Source organism: Trametes versicolor (genome assembly GCF_000271585.1).
Source record: "Trametes versicolor FP-101664 SS1 unplaced genomic scaffold TRAVEscaffold_14, whole genome shotgun sequence".
NCBI classification, from domain to species: domain Eukaryota; kingdom Fungi; phylum Basidiomycota; class Agaricomycetes; order Polyporales; family Polyporaceae; genus Trametes; species Trametes versicolor.
In genome coordinates, this window is record NW_007360334.1 from 411,672 (window position 1) to 424,370 (window position 12,699).

At 56.8% G+C, this 12,699-nt stretch overlaps 4 protein-coding genes across 4 annotated transcripts; 1 reads left to right on the forward strand and 3 right to left on the reverse strand.

Annotated features, from left to right (window-relative positions):
• Positions 1-1,218: 1,218 nt before the first annotated feature.
• TRAVEDRAFT_32048 (uncharacterized protein) lies at positions 1,219-2,226 on the forward strand (the record flags this gene model as incomplete). Its single annotated transcript, XM_008046478.1, has 5 exons — positions 1,219-1,274; positions 1,333-1,489; positions 1,512-1,618; positions 1,925-1,987; positions 2,103-2,226. Coding segments are annotated over exons 2-3 (184 nt in total), but the record flags the coding sequence as incomplete, so codon positions are not given.
• A 919-nt stretch (positions 2,227-3,145) lies between these two features.
• On the reverse strand, positions 3,146-3,986 carry TRAVEDRAFT_61279 (uncharacterized protein). The gene is made up of 2 exons (XM_008046613.1): positions 3,683-3,986; positions 3,146-3,613 (listed from the first exon to the last, which is right to left on the reverse strand). Exons 1-2 carry the CDS (start codon positions 3,829-3,831, stop codon positions 3,337-3,339), a joined length of 426 nt encoding a protein of 141 aa, XP_008044804.1. The 5' UTR covers positions 3,832-3,986; the 3' UTR covers positions 3,146-3,336.
• A 719-nt stretch (positions 3,987-4,705) lies between these two features.
• TRAVEDRAFT_75304 (uncharacterized protein) lies at positions 4,706-5,615 on the reverse strand (the record flags this gene model as incomplete). The annotated part of the gene is made up of 2 exons (XM_008046614.1): positions 4,706-4,845; positions 4,900-5,615. A coding segment is annotated over one exon (469 nt), but the record flags the coding sequence as incomplete, so codon positions are not given.
• Positions 5,616-6,808: 1,193 nt separating this feature from the next.
• TRAVEDRAFT_135605 (HET-domain-containing protein) lies at positions 6,809-8,563 on the reverse strand (the record flags this gene model as incomplete). The annotated part of the gene is made up of 1 exon (XM_008046615.1): positions 6,809-8,563. A coding segment is annotated over one exon (1,755 nt), but the record flags the coding sequence as incomplete, so codon positions are not given.
• Between the last annotated feature and the right edge of the window lie 4,136 nt (positions 8,564-12,699).

Genomic DNA, 12,699 nt, shown 5'->3' on the forward strand with positions numbered 1-12,699 from the left:
TTCTCCTGATACGAGAGTGATCTTCAAGCGACGTTCCAGCTCGGCTCTGGTGCACTGGTGTGGTTTGCACAGCCCGCGTAGGATGAAATCACACCAAGGACAGCCGGAACAGGCACCCTGGTCGATCTGTGATCTCCTGACGAAGTACGAATACCCCCCGGGGCGGAAAAGGCCGAACTGCGCAGCAAATGGACCCTTCCAGCAATGCTCGCAGATGGAGGGCGGTCTGGGCGGTAGCTTGGGCGGCTTGGACGCAATCCTAGCGCTACGGCGTAGAGGCTGTGCTTCGCGCTTACTGCGGGGCATGGAAGAGTGGGGAGGTAAAGTGCGGTAAGTGTCGGTGCGCGAGGAAGGAAAGAGAGGCGGGAGGAGCGACGTACGAGTTGCGGGTATATATGCGCATGCATGCATAGGGGATCCTTGTACCCGCACCGCCCTAGCGCTTGCGAACACGACGTGGACAGCCGCGAGAATGTCCTTGCACTACCCTTTACAGGCATCGCCATACGCCGCTCACCGAGAAGCAATGCCCCCGAGGAAGGTACACCTCGGGAGGCGATACATTGCGCGTGTACACGATGCAGGGCTTAGGGCGTTCGCGCGCGATCGCCAGCAAGGCGCAGGAGGGTAGACAAGGAGGTGCGCGTCAGATGTGGACTGTTCTTCGGAGGGCAATGTCGATGCCGTGCTCCAGGGGGATATTGCGAACACCGCCTTGACAGCAATCCTTGGACGTGGAGGACAAGTAGTACAGCCATAGACTTCCATCGAAGACACAGGCCGCATAGCCATCGGCAGATGACCGCAGTCTTCACGTCCTGCAATCTGTTCGTTAGATGCCACGTACACGGAAGGGTAGCGGACATACCGAGGACGCCGCCACCGCCTTTCGGCGGCATATTTCGACTGTGTCCATGTCTAACTCGTCTTTGTGGTCCGCATACGTCGGCCTCGTGTCTGAGCCCGGCATTCGATATGTCACAATGAGACGATAACGACCATATCATCGTACAGACTTAGCAGTCAGCATCCCATAGGTTGAGGCACAGCCGACGACAAGCGCTTCACAGACGAGTCCGGCGCAACCCGCGGTTCATTTCCCGTAGGCCACCCGACGAGCCCAGGCGATCCCAGTACGCACGAGCGCACATTCAAGCCGATATACCAGAAGACTGCGAGACTGGCTGCAAGCGATGGAAAGGGGAGAATGGGTGAATTCGTTTCACAGAGGACAGCATGGATGCGGCGCGCGTTGCGAGCGATGATACTGTAAACTGCGAAACAGTGTCGGTCAGCGAACACCGTGAAGAGGGAGGACGAGACAAAACTCACCTGAAACAGGCTCTCCTGTCAGGAGGCATACTTCCCACCCCGAACGCCTTCCTTCCTTCTCTGACCGGCAAGACAAGTCGATGCCGCAACCGCTCGGTGTTGTCATACTTCACCACACCGCCGCTCCTGCACGCACGTACGCCTCGCCTGCAAGAAAGTCGCCTGCGCAGCCTGAGCAGCCATCAGGATATGCGTCGGCGGCGACTTGAGCGCTCGCAGTACGCCGAAATTCACCATGTCGAGTTCGGATTTAGGGCGATCGTAGAGGACCCAGACCGCCCCACAGGTCGTTGCTGGGCGCGGGCTACAATACTCTTTAGCCACTTGATGCAATAGATACAGTGACAACCTACCGCCTCCCTCAACAGTCCGCGTGCGCGTCCTAAAATATGCACAGGCGATCGTAACAGATGCAGCGAGGACGGAGCGTGAGCGCAGCGCAGTGTAGATTGCGTCCCACATAGCGATGTATGAGAGTATGGGGTAAGCAGATCCGTTTCGGCGAGACGGACACGATGTGTGAACCTACTACTGCATGGAAAGTCCGCCGTCAGCCGCGCTTCGTTGGTAGGAAACGAAGCACAGAACGTACCGATGGGAAAGCCCGTTCCCAGACGTCTAACTGCTAGCAGCGCCTCTTATACCGCGCGCAACACTGCAATCTAGTCAGATCCTGGTCCCAATATGAGGCAGGGTCGCGGAAGTTGCGCGCGACCAGTTGATAGGAGCGGCAGGGAGACGAGCTTGTGAGGGGTCCTGGTGCGACGTACTAGCCTGAGATGGAGTTTTCGGAAGCAAAAAGCGGAAGGGCAGGCTTCGTCATGGTGCAGTGCACATAGATCAAAAGGAAAACAGTAGCGTAGTATAAAACAGCCATTGAGAGAGTTAGACAAGCAGAGAGTCGTCGTCGGCACTGGTGGTGGTGGTCGACTGGTAGGCGGTGTGGTAGCGAATAAGGTTTGGCTCGCCAGCGCTCCGCACTTCCCGGAGAGCGCGCTAAGCTTTGGACGGTTCGCTCTCACTGGTACGACAGCCTTAGCTACTTTCGCATCCGTACAAACCCGTACGCCTCCCTGCGGTACAGCTTTTCGCACTCTTATCTTCAACATGTCTCCTCCAAGAAACCCCAGCACATGGGCAGCTGTCTTGAGCACTCACTGGGACCTCCTCTTGTCAACGTCCGGCGGCCGCCCTGCCTGCGATATCGGCACACACGGTACGATGTCGTTCATGTTTTGTGCAGCGTATCCTCACAGCTCTATTCCAGTACAATTTCTTCTCCCCACAGGCAGCGTCCACGCTCGCGTCGTCGCGCGTCGTAATCAGACTGTCGTATAAGCGAGTCGCGGGAGCCCATCTGACAGCGCCCACGCACGTCCATTCTCCCTGCGCAGACACATCCGTAAGCTTTCGCCTCCCATTCCCGTATACGAGCGGTACTTACCTCCACAGACTCGTCTGCCTCCGAAATCTATGCTCGGGCCTCATCGAGGCCGCCACGCCGCCTCGACAACCCGCGCCGCGCACATCCACGCCTCGCGAAGATCGTCTCCGCGTTCGTCCTTAGATCGCAGCAGCCCCGGCGAGAAGCAGGGCAAACCCCAATCCCACGTCAGCATGGCGCTCGCAGCCCCTACGGCAGCCAAGATCCAGATGCACATCCAATGCCACACTGTGCGGTGGTACGACGTACGCCGTCACAGGGAGAGCATGTCCTGCAGCATGCGATGTCATAAATTGTCCAAATGGAGCTAATGCATGTCTGTACTCACCACCTGTGCGCCTAAGCTTCGGTATCCCAGCGCCGGTCGAAGGTCTCCATCCCGGTGCATTGCGCGTAGGGAAGAACCGCTCGAGGTCCGAGCACCGTGTCGAGTTCTCCCGGGACATTTCGTTCAAGACCATGCTACGCACGCGCCACTCGTGCAGACCAACGGCCAGTGTCGCCCTCACCATCGGCCATGAGCTGCCGATGGTCGTATATGGCGCGTCCAAGGCCGCGAGTTATGCGGGGGTCCGATCCAAGACATCATCCGAGCTGGGGGGCTCCGCAACCAGCAACGCCGGCCTGCTCGCACAGGCACCGTGAGGACGCGTCATCTCGAGGGCATACGGAGACGATGGGACGACAGCGGGGGAAGGCGTACGAGGCCGCGAACGACAGAGCGGTCCCGGGCAGCGCTGCCTGCGCATGTAGTTTCGCCATCGGGAGTTGTGTAGGGTAGCATGCCGCGCGGAGAGAGTATGCACAGAAGAGACGTCAAAGAGTGCTACAGGTTTACTGAAGGAAGTGCGGTACGATCCGGGGTTCAGAAAGACGAGATGGAAGTTATAAGTCGTGAATACGCACCTCTCTTCCCCACCGACCGTAGCGCGGCGTCTATGTCGTCTTGACTCGTACGCCAAATGCCCTGCGCCCGACGCACGCCATCTATGCATGATTACGCGGGCCGGAGATGCATCCCCGTTGGCGTCGTGGTACGTTCTCGCGAGCCACATCAGCGACGAAGTTCGAAGTTCGCGGACGCTCGCGTTCACAGAAGCGCGAATCTCCGCTCCGAGGGATCTACTTGCGGGGTGTGTGTATCGCGGGGAAGGCAGCCTGGCGCAACGTCGAGCAGCCACAGTGACCGCCGTCGGCCGAAGGCGCCCGTATCGCGAGTTCCGCCAGCAAACAAACAACACCACGATGTGGCTGCCGGCGAAATGCCCTGGCGAAGGAGTCCACGTCAGTATTCGTATACACCAGATGGTCGTAGAGAGCGTAGAAAAGGCGTACCGCTTGATTGGGCGCCACGTTGCGCACCGGTTTGTGTCCGAGCGAGACGACGTGAGCTCCACGCAGTGACGCTAGGTAGTGAAGGAGGAAACGGAGGTAGATCGTGGATATGGATGGAAGAAAGCTAGTCCCGGGCCGGGAGTGAATGGGGGGGGGTATTGGCGGCGAGCCCGAGAATGGCGATAGATCTTCGGAACGCAGGCAGTGACAGCGCAGTGCGTGCGGAGGGGCCCGGTAGGAGCCTCGAAGAGTGCTGTAGATGGGCGAGTCCTCGAGGATGGTGCCGGATAGCGCGGGTGAGTGGATGATAGCGAAATGCGGGAGATGAGGGGAAGTCCAAGACAATGTGAGAACGAAACGTGTGTCGCATCTATCCTCACGGCAAAACCCATGCAGCCACTACACGCGCTGTGCTTGCGCATGAGTATGGCGTGCAGAGGGTCTGTTGCGAGGGCGATGGAGTGGTATGAAGAGTCGAATATGACCAAGGAGAACTGGATGAGAGAGAGGGTGGGTACACGGGAGAGGGAAGAGGAGCGGAGTTTTAGAAGCGAGACGAGATGGTTGGAAGGGGGTATAGTGTCGAAGAAAATTCGACTGAGATAGGAGTGGGGCATAGGGAGCGGGGAGTCGTGTAGATGAAGAATACGCCGAGCATGAAGCACTGCGCCGCGGTCAGCAGCGAATATGTTGGGGGATGTGCTGGTCCACAGAGGCAGCTCGACGTAAAGGCCCTATAATTTGGCTAGTCAGACCCATGTCAGATCCCGTACAAGCCTAGCAAGCACCTACGATGGGGGGTGCACACGCAACGTCGGCTTCTGTACGATCGCCTTGAGGACGCATCAGTACCAACAGAGCCTCGGAAGCGCAGCCTGTTGAATGCGGCCGCCAGATTTCAGAACGGTCGCGTTCTCGCTCGTCCGATGTTCGAGTCTCCATGGGTGATGGCGCTCGCATTTGCGCTCTTCCCTCGTGCATCTCCTCAATCTCTGCTGTGTCTGCTACCCTCACTGGCTACTGCGGGTGGCTCGTTCATGTCGGGGTATGCGTGATAGTCGTCGAGGTATCTATGGGCACCCCACGCTGTAGATGCACGTCGCCGGCGGAGGATGCCGTCGAGTTTGCTATAGAGCCTCGAAGGAAGTATCGAATTTCGCCAATGAACGCCTCCCCGACGACGGTGAGGGACGTTGCGTCGTGCAGCCATCTGAGAACGTAGGTCGTCTCCAGTAATGGTGGAAAAAGGGTGTTATAGACCAAGACCGCGGGTCGGGAGACGACGTGAACCAGAGGCACAGCGGCAAACGCGTGTGTCTCGCGAACCAAGGAGAGGCGCCCGCCCCATGTCCGCGCGGAAGAACATATGCATGGAGAGCTGCGGGCGATGGCTTCACTTTGAGTCGCGGAATGCCAGTCGGCAGTAGGCAAGTAGATTGCAGGGCTGAGCCAGATGTCGACGAGTGCCGAAGGTTGAGCCTGGAGAGTGGCATGACACGGTGATCTGCGGGCTGCGGAGTTCAATAACATGACTTGAGTTCTGCAGCTAGAGACACGTACCTGAATGGACTGCGGGTACCACCAATAGTCGACGTGTAAAATACACAAGCACAGTGCACGCTGTCCATCCATGGACCGCACAAACGAACAACAATCTCTCGAGGCAACAGGCCCACCGTGAGACATACCGAGATTCGTGTGGCGGAGGAGCCAGTACCGTGGCGTAGCGAACCTCTAGGGGGTACAAGTGTGCGTAGCCAGGTATTAGTCTGACGCGTGGTCTGCCTAGAGTGGTGCGTTTTAGAGGTATTTGTGCAGAGGTTGTCTAGACATAGGCTGGCGCCAGAGGACGAGGCTGTGGTCTAGGGTGGACCGGAAAGACGTCTCGGTGGCGAGGTACACGGCTGAGTCGTAGTAGCGAAACGAAGATGAGTCATGGCGCGGAAACATGGTGTATACGTCGACGAGTGGGATTCGGAGTTTGGTCGTTTACGTGCGGTGTGATTGGTAGATGCCAGGGGATGGAGTAGATGGAAGAGACCACGAGCGTGAGTCCGATCGGCATGATGGTGGAAAGAAAGAATTGCAGGTCTCGCAGAAGGCGTCACCCTGATGGGCGCAGAGGTGAGTCGATGATGTTGAAGGACGGGAGAGAAGCGGAACTCCTGGCAAGGCAAGACGGAACTAGGTGTCCGCCATCACAGCACAGATACACCCACAGCCTGTGCTGCGGGAATGTGTGAGACGCGCAGGCAGAGATCTAGTGTGATGACGATACAGCGGCAAGGTTGAAATACGGGTGGATCGGAGTCACAGCGAGGCTTCCAAGATGGATGATATTGGTGTGAACGGGTGAACCTGGAAAGAGTTTGGGGTGGACGACCGTGGGTCTTCGGATCAGTGGCCAGTAGAAGGATTGCTATGCCGAGGGAGGAGTCGGGCGTGTAGGGAGTGGTTGGGGTATAAGGTGGGTCAAGGTAGGCTTGTTGGCGTCGAGAGTCTATATCTGGCGTGCACATGGCTCAGTACTGTGATCGCCGAAGTAGGACAGTGTAGGCGTACCGTGAAAGCGCGCACCGCCACGGGCGCAGAGTATCGTTGTGCTGAATGTCAGATATGCATAGTGAGTAGAGCGCATCACGGAATAAGACTAGTAGCGGAAGGTACCGGAGTAGTATCGCAATGACGGAGTTTGTTTCAAACAATCTCGACTTCCGACTCCTCCAGCGCGTAACGTCTCAGCTCGTCCCAATGATGATGACCGCCCGGGCCCGATGATTTAAAATAACCAATGCGGCGATAGACATATCTGTTCTCCGTTTCTGAGCCTGAGTCCGTATTTTCGAGAGCGACGACAAGGCCCTCTACATTGTGCAGCGTAATGTCAGGCCATACCCAACACGGTATGAGCCACGCGGAACCCCTTTCTAGCCGAAAGAGATCGGAAAGATAGTCAATGTAAGCTGTTGCCGAAAGCTTCGTATTCACTGCTATGGCGCTGTCTTCTTCAACCGTAAAACGTAAGCTAGCTCCGACCGGGTGCTGCTCGCGCGGAGGGCGCGGTAACATAATACTGACTTCGTTTGCGATGCTCCAGTGAATCGGATTCGGTTTGCCCAGTTTGCAGGGTATTAATCTGGCACGCAAGACAAGGGACCCGCCGATTACTTGGCCGAATGGAAGTGCCGGGTCTTTGAGTATGATCCCACAATGAATCACTTCTGCAAGAGGTTCTTCGTATTTCGCCCAACCGCTCCATGGCGATGGAGAGAAGACTGCCCCATCGAAGGCGGCCCACGACCATGACGGTGCCCGATATTCCGCTGGGCGGTCTGCAACATACCTATCGTCTCTCTCCAAATCAGCAGCACGCCAGAGTATCTCTTCGAGTAGTGTGTCGCTCCATAGTCCCGCGAGATAGTTGCAGCGCAGGACGCGGTGGAATGCTTCCGCGAGCGCGCCAAATGCTACGAGCTTGTCCGACGCCTCGCCAAGGGTTCTGCTGCTGTACTCCTGTACGATGCGGTTCCATCCGGTGCGTATATGGCGCCATTCCATCGAGCGTGGTTGTAGAGGCAGCGGGGCTGGGTGGAGCACGATATCGGGCAGCCGAATATCGCAGTCCTTCCGGTGAAGAGAGTTGCCGACATTGAGTGTGGTATCTTGACACCTGAACTGGAGTGTCGTTGATGTGAAGATGAGTGCGCGCGAGGACATGAGAAGCTCTTGCAGACACCAACCCCGCCTGTCCACTGGCTCTCCGACCCGGCGTCTCATCAACCAGTGAATCTCGGAAAGGTGCACTTCGCCTCTGGCCATAGGTTGCTTGCTTCGTGAACATTTATCTCCGGGCATGAGACGGCATGAGGGGAAAGTCAATGGAAGAGTGAGCCCTGGGGACAGTAGTGCCGGTCGGTGTTGCAGGAAGCCATCGCTGGCCCGCTCCGCACTGGCGGCAATGATAGTGAGATACGCATGGCGGTAGATGAGATGCATCCGCCCGATCTCGTGCAGCTTGTCCTCGTCAGAGTCCTGGATGATGCACAGGCTGTCCACCCAGAGGTACCGGAACCCAAGAGTGTGTGTGACGTAGATTGCGTCTCGGATAGTTTGGAGAAGAAGAGAGGGATCGATCCCGGCAGAGTATATGGATACGTTGGAGCCGGTGGTCTTGTGCGGTTGTGCGCCGCCCCAGACGTAGCTGAGCGCGAGGTACTGTCCGTGTTCGCCCTCCGTCGAGACTAGACGCGGGAAAGCGGGGTCGGTGCAATCAACAAGGCGCGTTGGCAGGCGAACATCAAAGGGCGGTGAAATCAGTCTACAGCGCTCGTGTTCATGTACACACTTGTCGATGAGTACCTTGGCGAGGGAAAGAGCGTGGGCGGATCCGACGTCTGTGATTGGATCGTGTGCCACGATGTATGGTGCTGCCGGATTAACTGCGAAACTATGTTATCCTTATGTTCTCTGCGAGTGATTTGAGAACCCACCTGATGATGTCGTTACCAATTTCTCACAGCCGGTGCCGCATTTGGACACGGATATATATAGTACTTGTGCTTCAATTGGCGTATGGTAACGATTTTCTCCTAATATGAGATTGATCTCCAAGCGACGATTCCGTTTAGCTTTAGCGAAGTAATATGCTAGGAACAAGTCGTCTCGGATAAGCCTACACCAAGGACAGCCGGAAGAGGCGCGCTGTTTGATCTGTGACACCCAGACGACGTACGAATAGCCCTCAGGATTGAAAAGGCCGAGCTGCGCAGCAAATGGACCCTGCCGACAATGTCCGCAGAGGGTTGGTGGTTTGGGTGGTAACTTGAGTTTGAGCGCGATCCTAGCGCTACGACGCGTAGGCTGCGCTTCGCGTTTGGTGCGGGCCATGGAGGTTTGGGGAATCGGAGTGCAGTGCGGTCGGTGCGTGGGGAGGGCAAGAGAGGTAGGAGGAGCAACACATGAGTTGCGGGCATATATGCACGCTTGTACACAGAGGATCCTTGTAGCCGCACCGCCTCAGCGCTCGCGGGCACGACGCGGACAGCCGCGAGAATGCCCGAGCACCGCACTCTACAGACATCGCTATACGCCACCCCCGAGCAAGGCGAACTTCGGGAGGCCATGCATTGCACGTGGAGGCAATGCGAAGTGGACAAAGGTTCAGGGCATCCGCGCACGTTCGCGAGCAAGACTCAGAGTGAACAAGGAGGTGCGCGCCCAACGTGGATCGTTCTTCGGAGGGCAATGTCGAGGCAGTGGCCCGTGAGGAGATTGCGGATGCTCCGTGCGTGCGCAAGGTGGCAGCGATACTTGGATGTGGAAGACGCATAGCACAGCCAGAAATTCAGATCGATGACGCGAACGGCGCGGATGCTGAAGGCATAGCTGTCTGAAAATAACCACGATATCAGCGTCCCGCGATTCGTTCGTTACATGCCGAGCGGACAAGAAGGTTTGCGACATACCGGGGAAGCCGCCACCGCCTTTCCGCTGCACAGCCTGAAGGCGCCCATGTCCGACTCTTCTCCATGGTTCGCAGGCGCCCTTGTCCTCGGATGTGTTCCAGCCTCCGGGACGATCACTGCTCAGTCGGCACGACGGCCTGGTCGTTATCGGCCTGCGGTGCGGTCTCGAACTGCGGGCTCGAACACGAGGCAGACGCGGCGCCATGCTCGTACAACTCGCGGTCCATTTCCCGTCGACCACCAGACAAGCGCACCGTCGAGACGAGATACCAGCATGCTACCAGACTTCGGACGGCGAGCGACGATGAGAGGAGACTTCGTAAATTGGCTGTACAAGTGACAACATAAATATGATGCTCGCTGCGAGCAACGATACTGCAAACCGTCGACCGGAATCAGTAAGCGGGCACTGCGAAGAGGCAGGGAGGGACAAAACTCGCCTGCGACAGACATTCTCGTCAAGAGCCAGCTCGCGATTGCTTGACGATCGCGTACTTCGCAGATCCGCTCCTAGACGCGCATACCCTCTGCCTTCCTCGACTCTGCTTACTGACAGTCGATATCGAGGGACATACGTTCTGAAGCATCTTGAGCGCGTAAAGCACGCGTCGATTGTTGTGTTCTAATTTGAAATGACGCGCGTACAGTGAGAGAACGTCGGGAACTCTTGCGAGGATACACACCTTGTACGGGTATTGGTAGGCGGTGAATGAAGCTTGCTACTATCTCATCAGCGCATGCGTACGGAAGACTGTGCCATTCACAGACCCAACGCCTACCGAGACCCTCCATCCAGGGATACACGCCCCATAGTGTCCTCAGCGTGTCAGGCGCGCATCAATTGGTGTTATGTTCAGAATCGGTGCTTAGGCGCGCACGGTGTGAGGATGGTGGGCGGGAGTGGATACTTTGCGAGGATTCATGCCTTGCGCCGGTAGTTCTAGGCGGCGGCTGCAACCGACTGTTATCCCATCAACTCATACGTACAGAAGAGGGTGCAGCTCACCGACCTATTAGAATTGTAACACGCTGCGTTCAAACGGGTTATCTTCCTGAAAAAATGCGCGTTTGGCACGGTGGAATAGGAGAGGAGCGCTGCGTGTAGAGGTAGCGAATGGAGCATCAGCGCTAGCTATGATAGTCGTTAGTCATATAGCACGACGAGTACGGTGCATACGCCTTACCTCGCATCGATGGTTCAGGTGCTCGTCTTGGTTTATGCAGGTGTTGTTGTCGTAGCTGCAGAAAAAGCCGAGCACGAGCGCAACACCAGTTCCGTGCCAGATAGCGAAGCACGAGAGCCGGAGGTAAGCGCATCCGTTGCAACTGGACGAGAACGATGTAGGTAGTGATAACTGACCAGCCTGCGTTTTCAGACTGACTAGACAATTGGCCGTCAGCTGCGTTTCGGCGATAGGAAATACGACATACTGAATGCAAAGGCGCGTCCCCAAATGTCCAACCGACAACAACGCCTACACCGAGCGCGACATCGGCTCCTGATACAGTACCACGCAAGCTCTCCGAGTTGGCGCGCGACCACTTGATAAGAAGGGCAGGGAGACGAGCCCGTGAGGGGTTCTGGCGTATACGAGTCGTAGGCGGGTCATGTTCGAAGCAGATGTGGTGGGACGTCACCTGAGGTGGCATTTGAAGCAAAAAGCAGCAGCCATATTGGGGGCCAGAAAACAAGAGGAATGATTTAGCATGGCATCAAAACAACGGTCAGAGAGTCAGACGTCTGACAGAGTCGTCGTCGTCGGTGGTGGTAGTAGGGTCGACCGTAGGCGGTGCTGTACTGAATAAGGTTTGCGCGGCACCGCAAGCGCTCCGCACTTCCCGGAGATCCGAGATCCGCTGCTTCTGTCCCCCGCGCTTAGCTTTGGACGACTCTGCATCGCACCACCATCTCACTTGTCTCCGAATGCTCTCAATACGACAGCCTAGCTACTCTTGCGTGCTCCTCAACGTGCTATCTGACGTACTGAAATAAAGATTGGCTTTCTCCCTGCGGCACCACTTTGTATGGTCTGATCCTCTATACGTCTTCTCCAAGAAACCCTAGTAGCGTACGGCTGATGGCTCACCATCGCGTCCATGCACATCCTCTCCACCCATCTACGATCTCCTAGTTCTTTCAGCAGGCAAAGAGTGCTGAAGATATATACACCGTGCTCCACACTCATCCTCGACACACAAAAAACTCAGAAGATCAATTCGTTGAGCGTTCTCCCCATGGCCACCTCCACGTCTCTTCTTGAGGTGTCGTTCTGCGTATGTACCACGCGCCAGGCTTAGTTCTATTTCTCTGATTGGATCCTGATCAAACACAAGTATACCGAGCCGATAGCCTTAACGGTGCCCCCCGTGGCGCGCGCGCAGACGCGCTCAACTCGGATTTCGCGCGTTGGGATACCCCCATGCTCGGAAAAGTATGACGGATCCAAGCGCGACACCCATCCTGCTGTGTCGTCTGCCCGACATGCTTCAGCATTGTCGAGGCCTCATCCTGTCCTCGGACTCCTGCGCCTTCTGCTCGTCCGCGGTATGTACGTCATCTTTTCGTTTGATTCGCTCAAAACTATACAATGCAGATCATATCTTCCCGCTCTCTTCTTGGAATCATCGCCTCTCCTGTACGTTCCATTCGTTTCTCTCAAGCTGCTGAATCACAATCTCATGTAGTACACGTCTTCTACGCGCCTGGAAATGCGTTCGTCAGCTCTACCTCCCACGCGAGCAGAAATCCGCTCATCCATCTCTGTCTCCGCAACCGTTGATCGCGCTTCATCCATGCCAACGCCGCCTCTCTTGCATTGCGTCTTTGGCCGCGTCCGACACCACCCCGCCCCGACGATCCACATCTGCTCTGGCGTCTGACATCGCGCGGGGTTGATGGTTGCGTCCAAGCTCGGAATCGCGGAGTTGCCAGGCTGCGAGGAGCGTGTCGGAGGACGCGGCGGACCTTTCGGCGTGGGGGTACTGTACCGTAGTCGATCAGACATTTCTAAAGACATCAAGAGCAAACCATGCGGAGTGCGGCGGCGGCCTCGGCAAACAGACAAACACGGATCGCTCTTGGACATCTTGAGCTGCTGGAGGGCCTCGTGTCGCGTCGCGTGA

Bases quoted from the DNA above. Each gene is read 5' to 3' on its own strand.
- TRAVEDRAFT_61279 (XM_008046613.1), bottom strand. From the start codon at position 3,831: ATGTGGCTCGCGAGAACGTACCACGACGCCAACGGGGATGCATCTCCG. The intron at 3,614-3,682 runs GTGCGTATTCAC...CACTTCCTTCAG, and splicing joins ACGGTCGGTGGGGAAGAGAG to TAAACCTGTAGCACTCTTTG.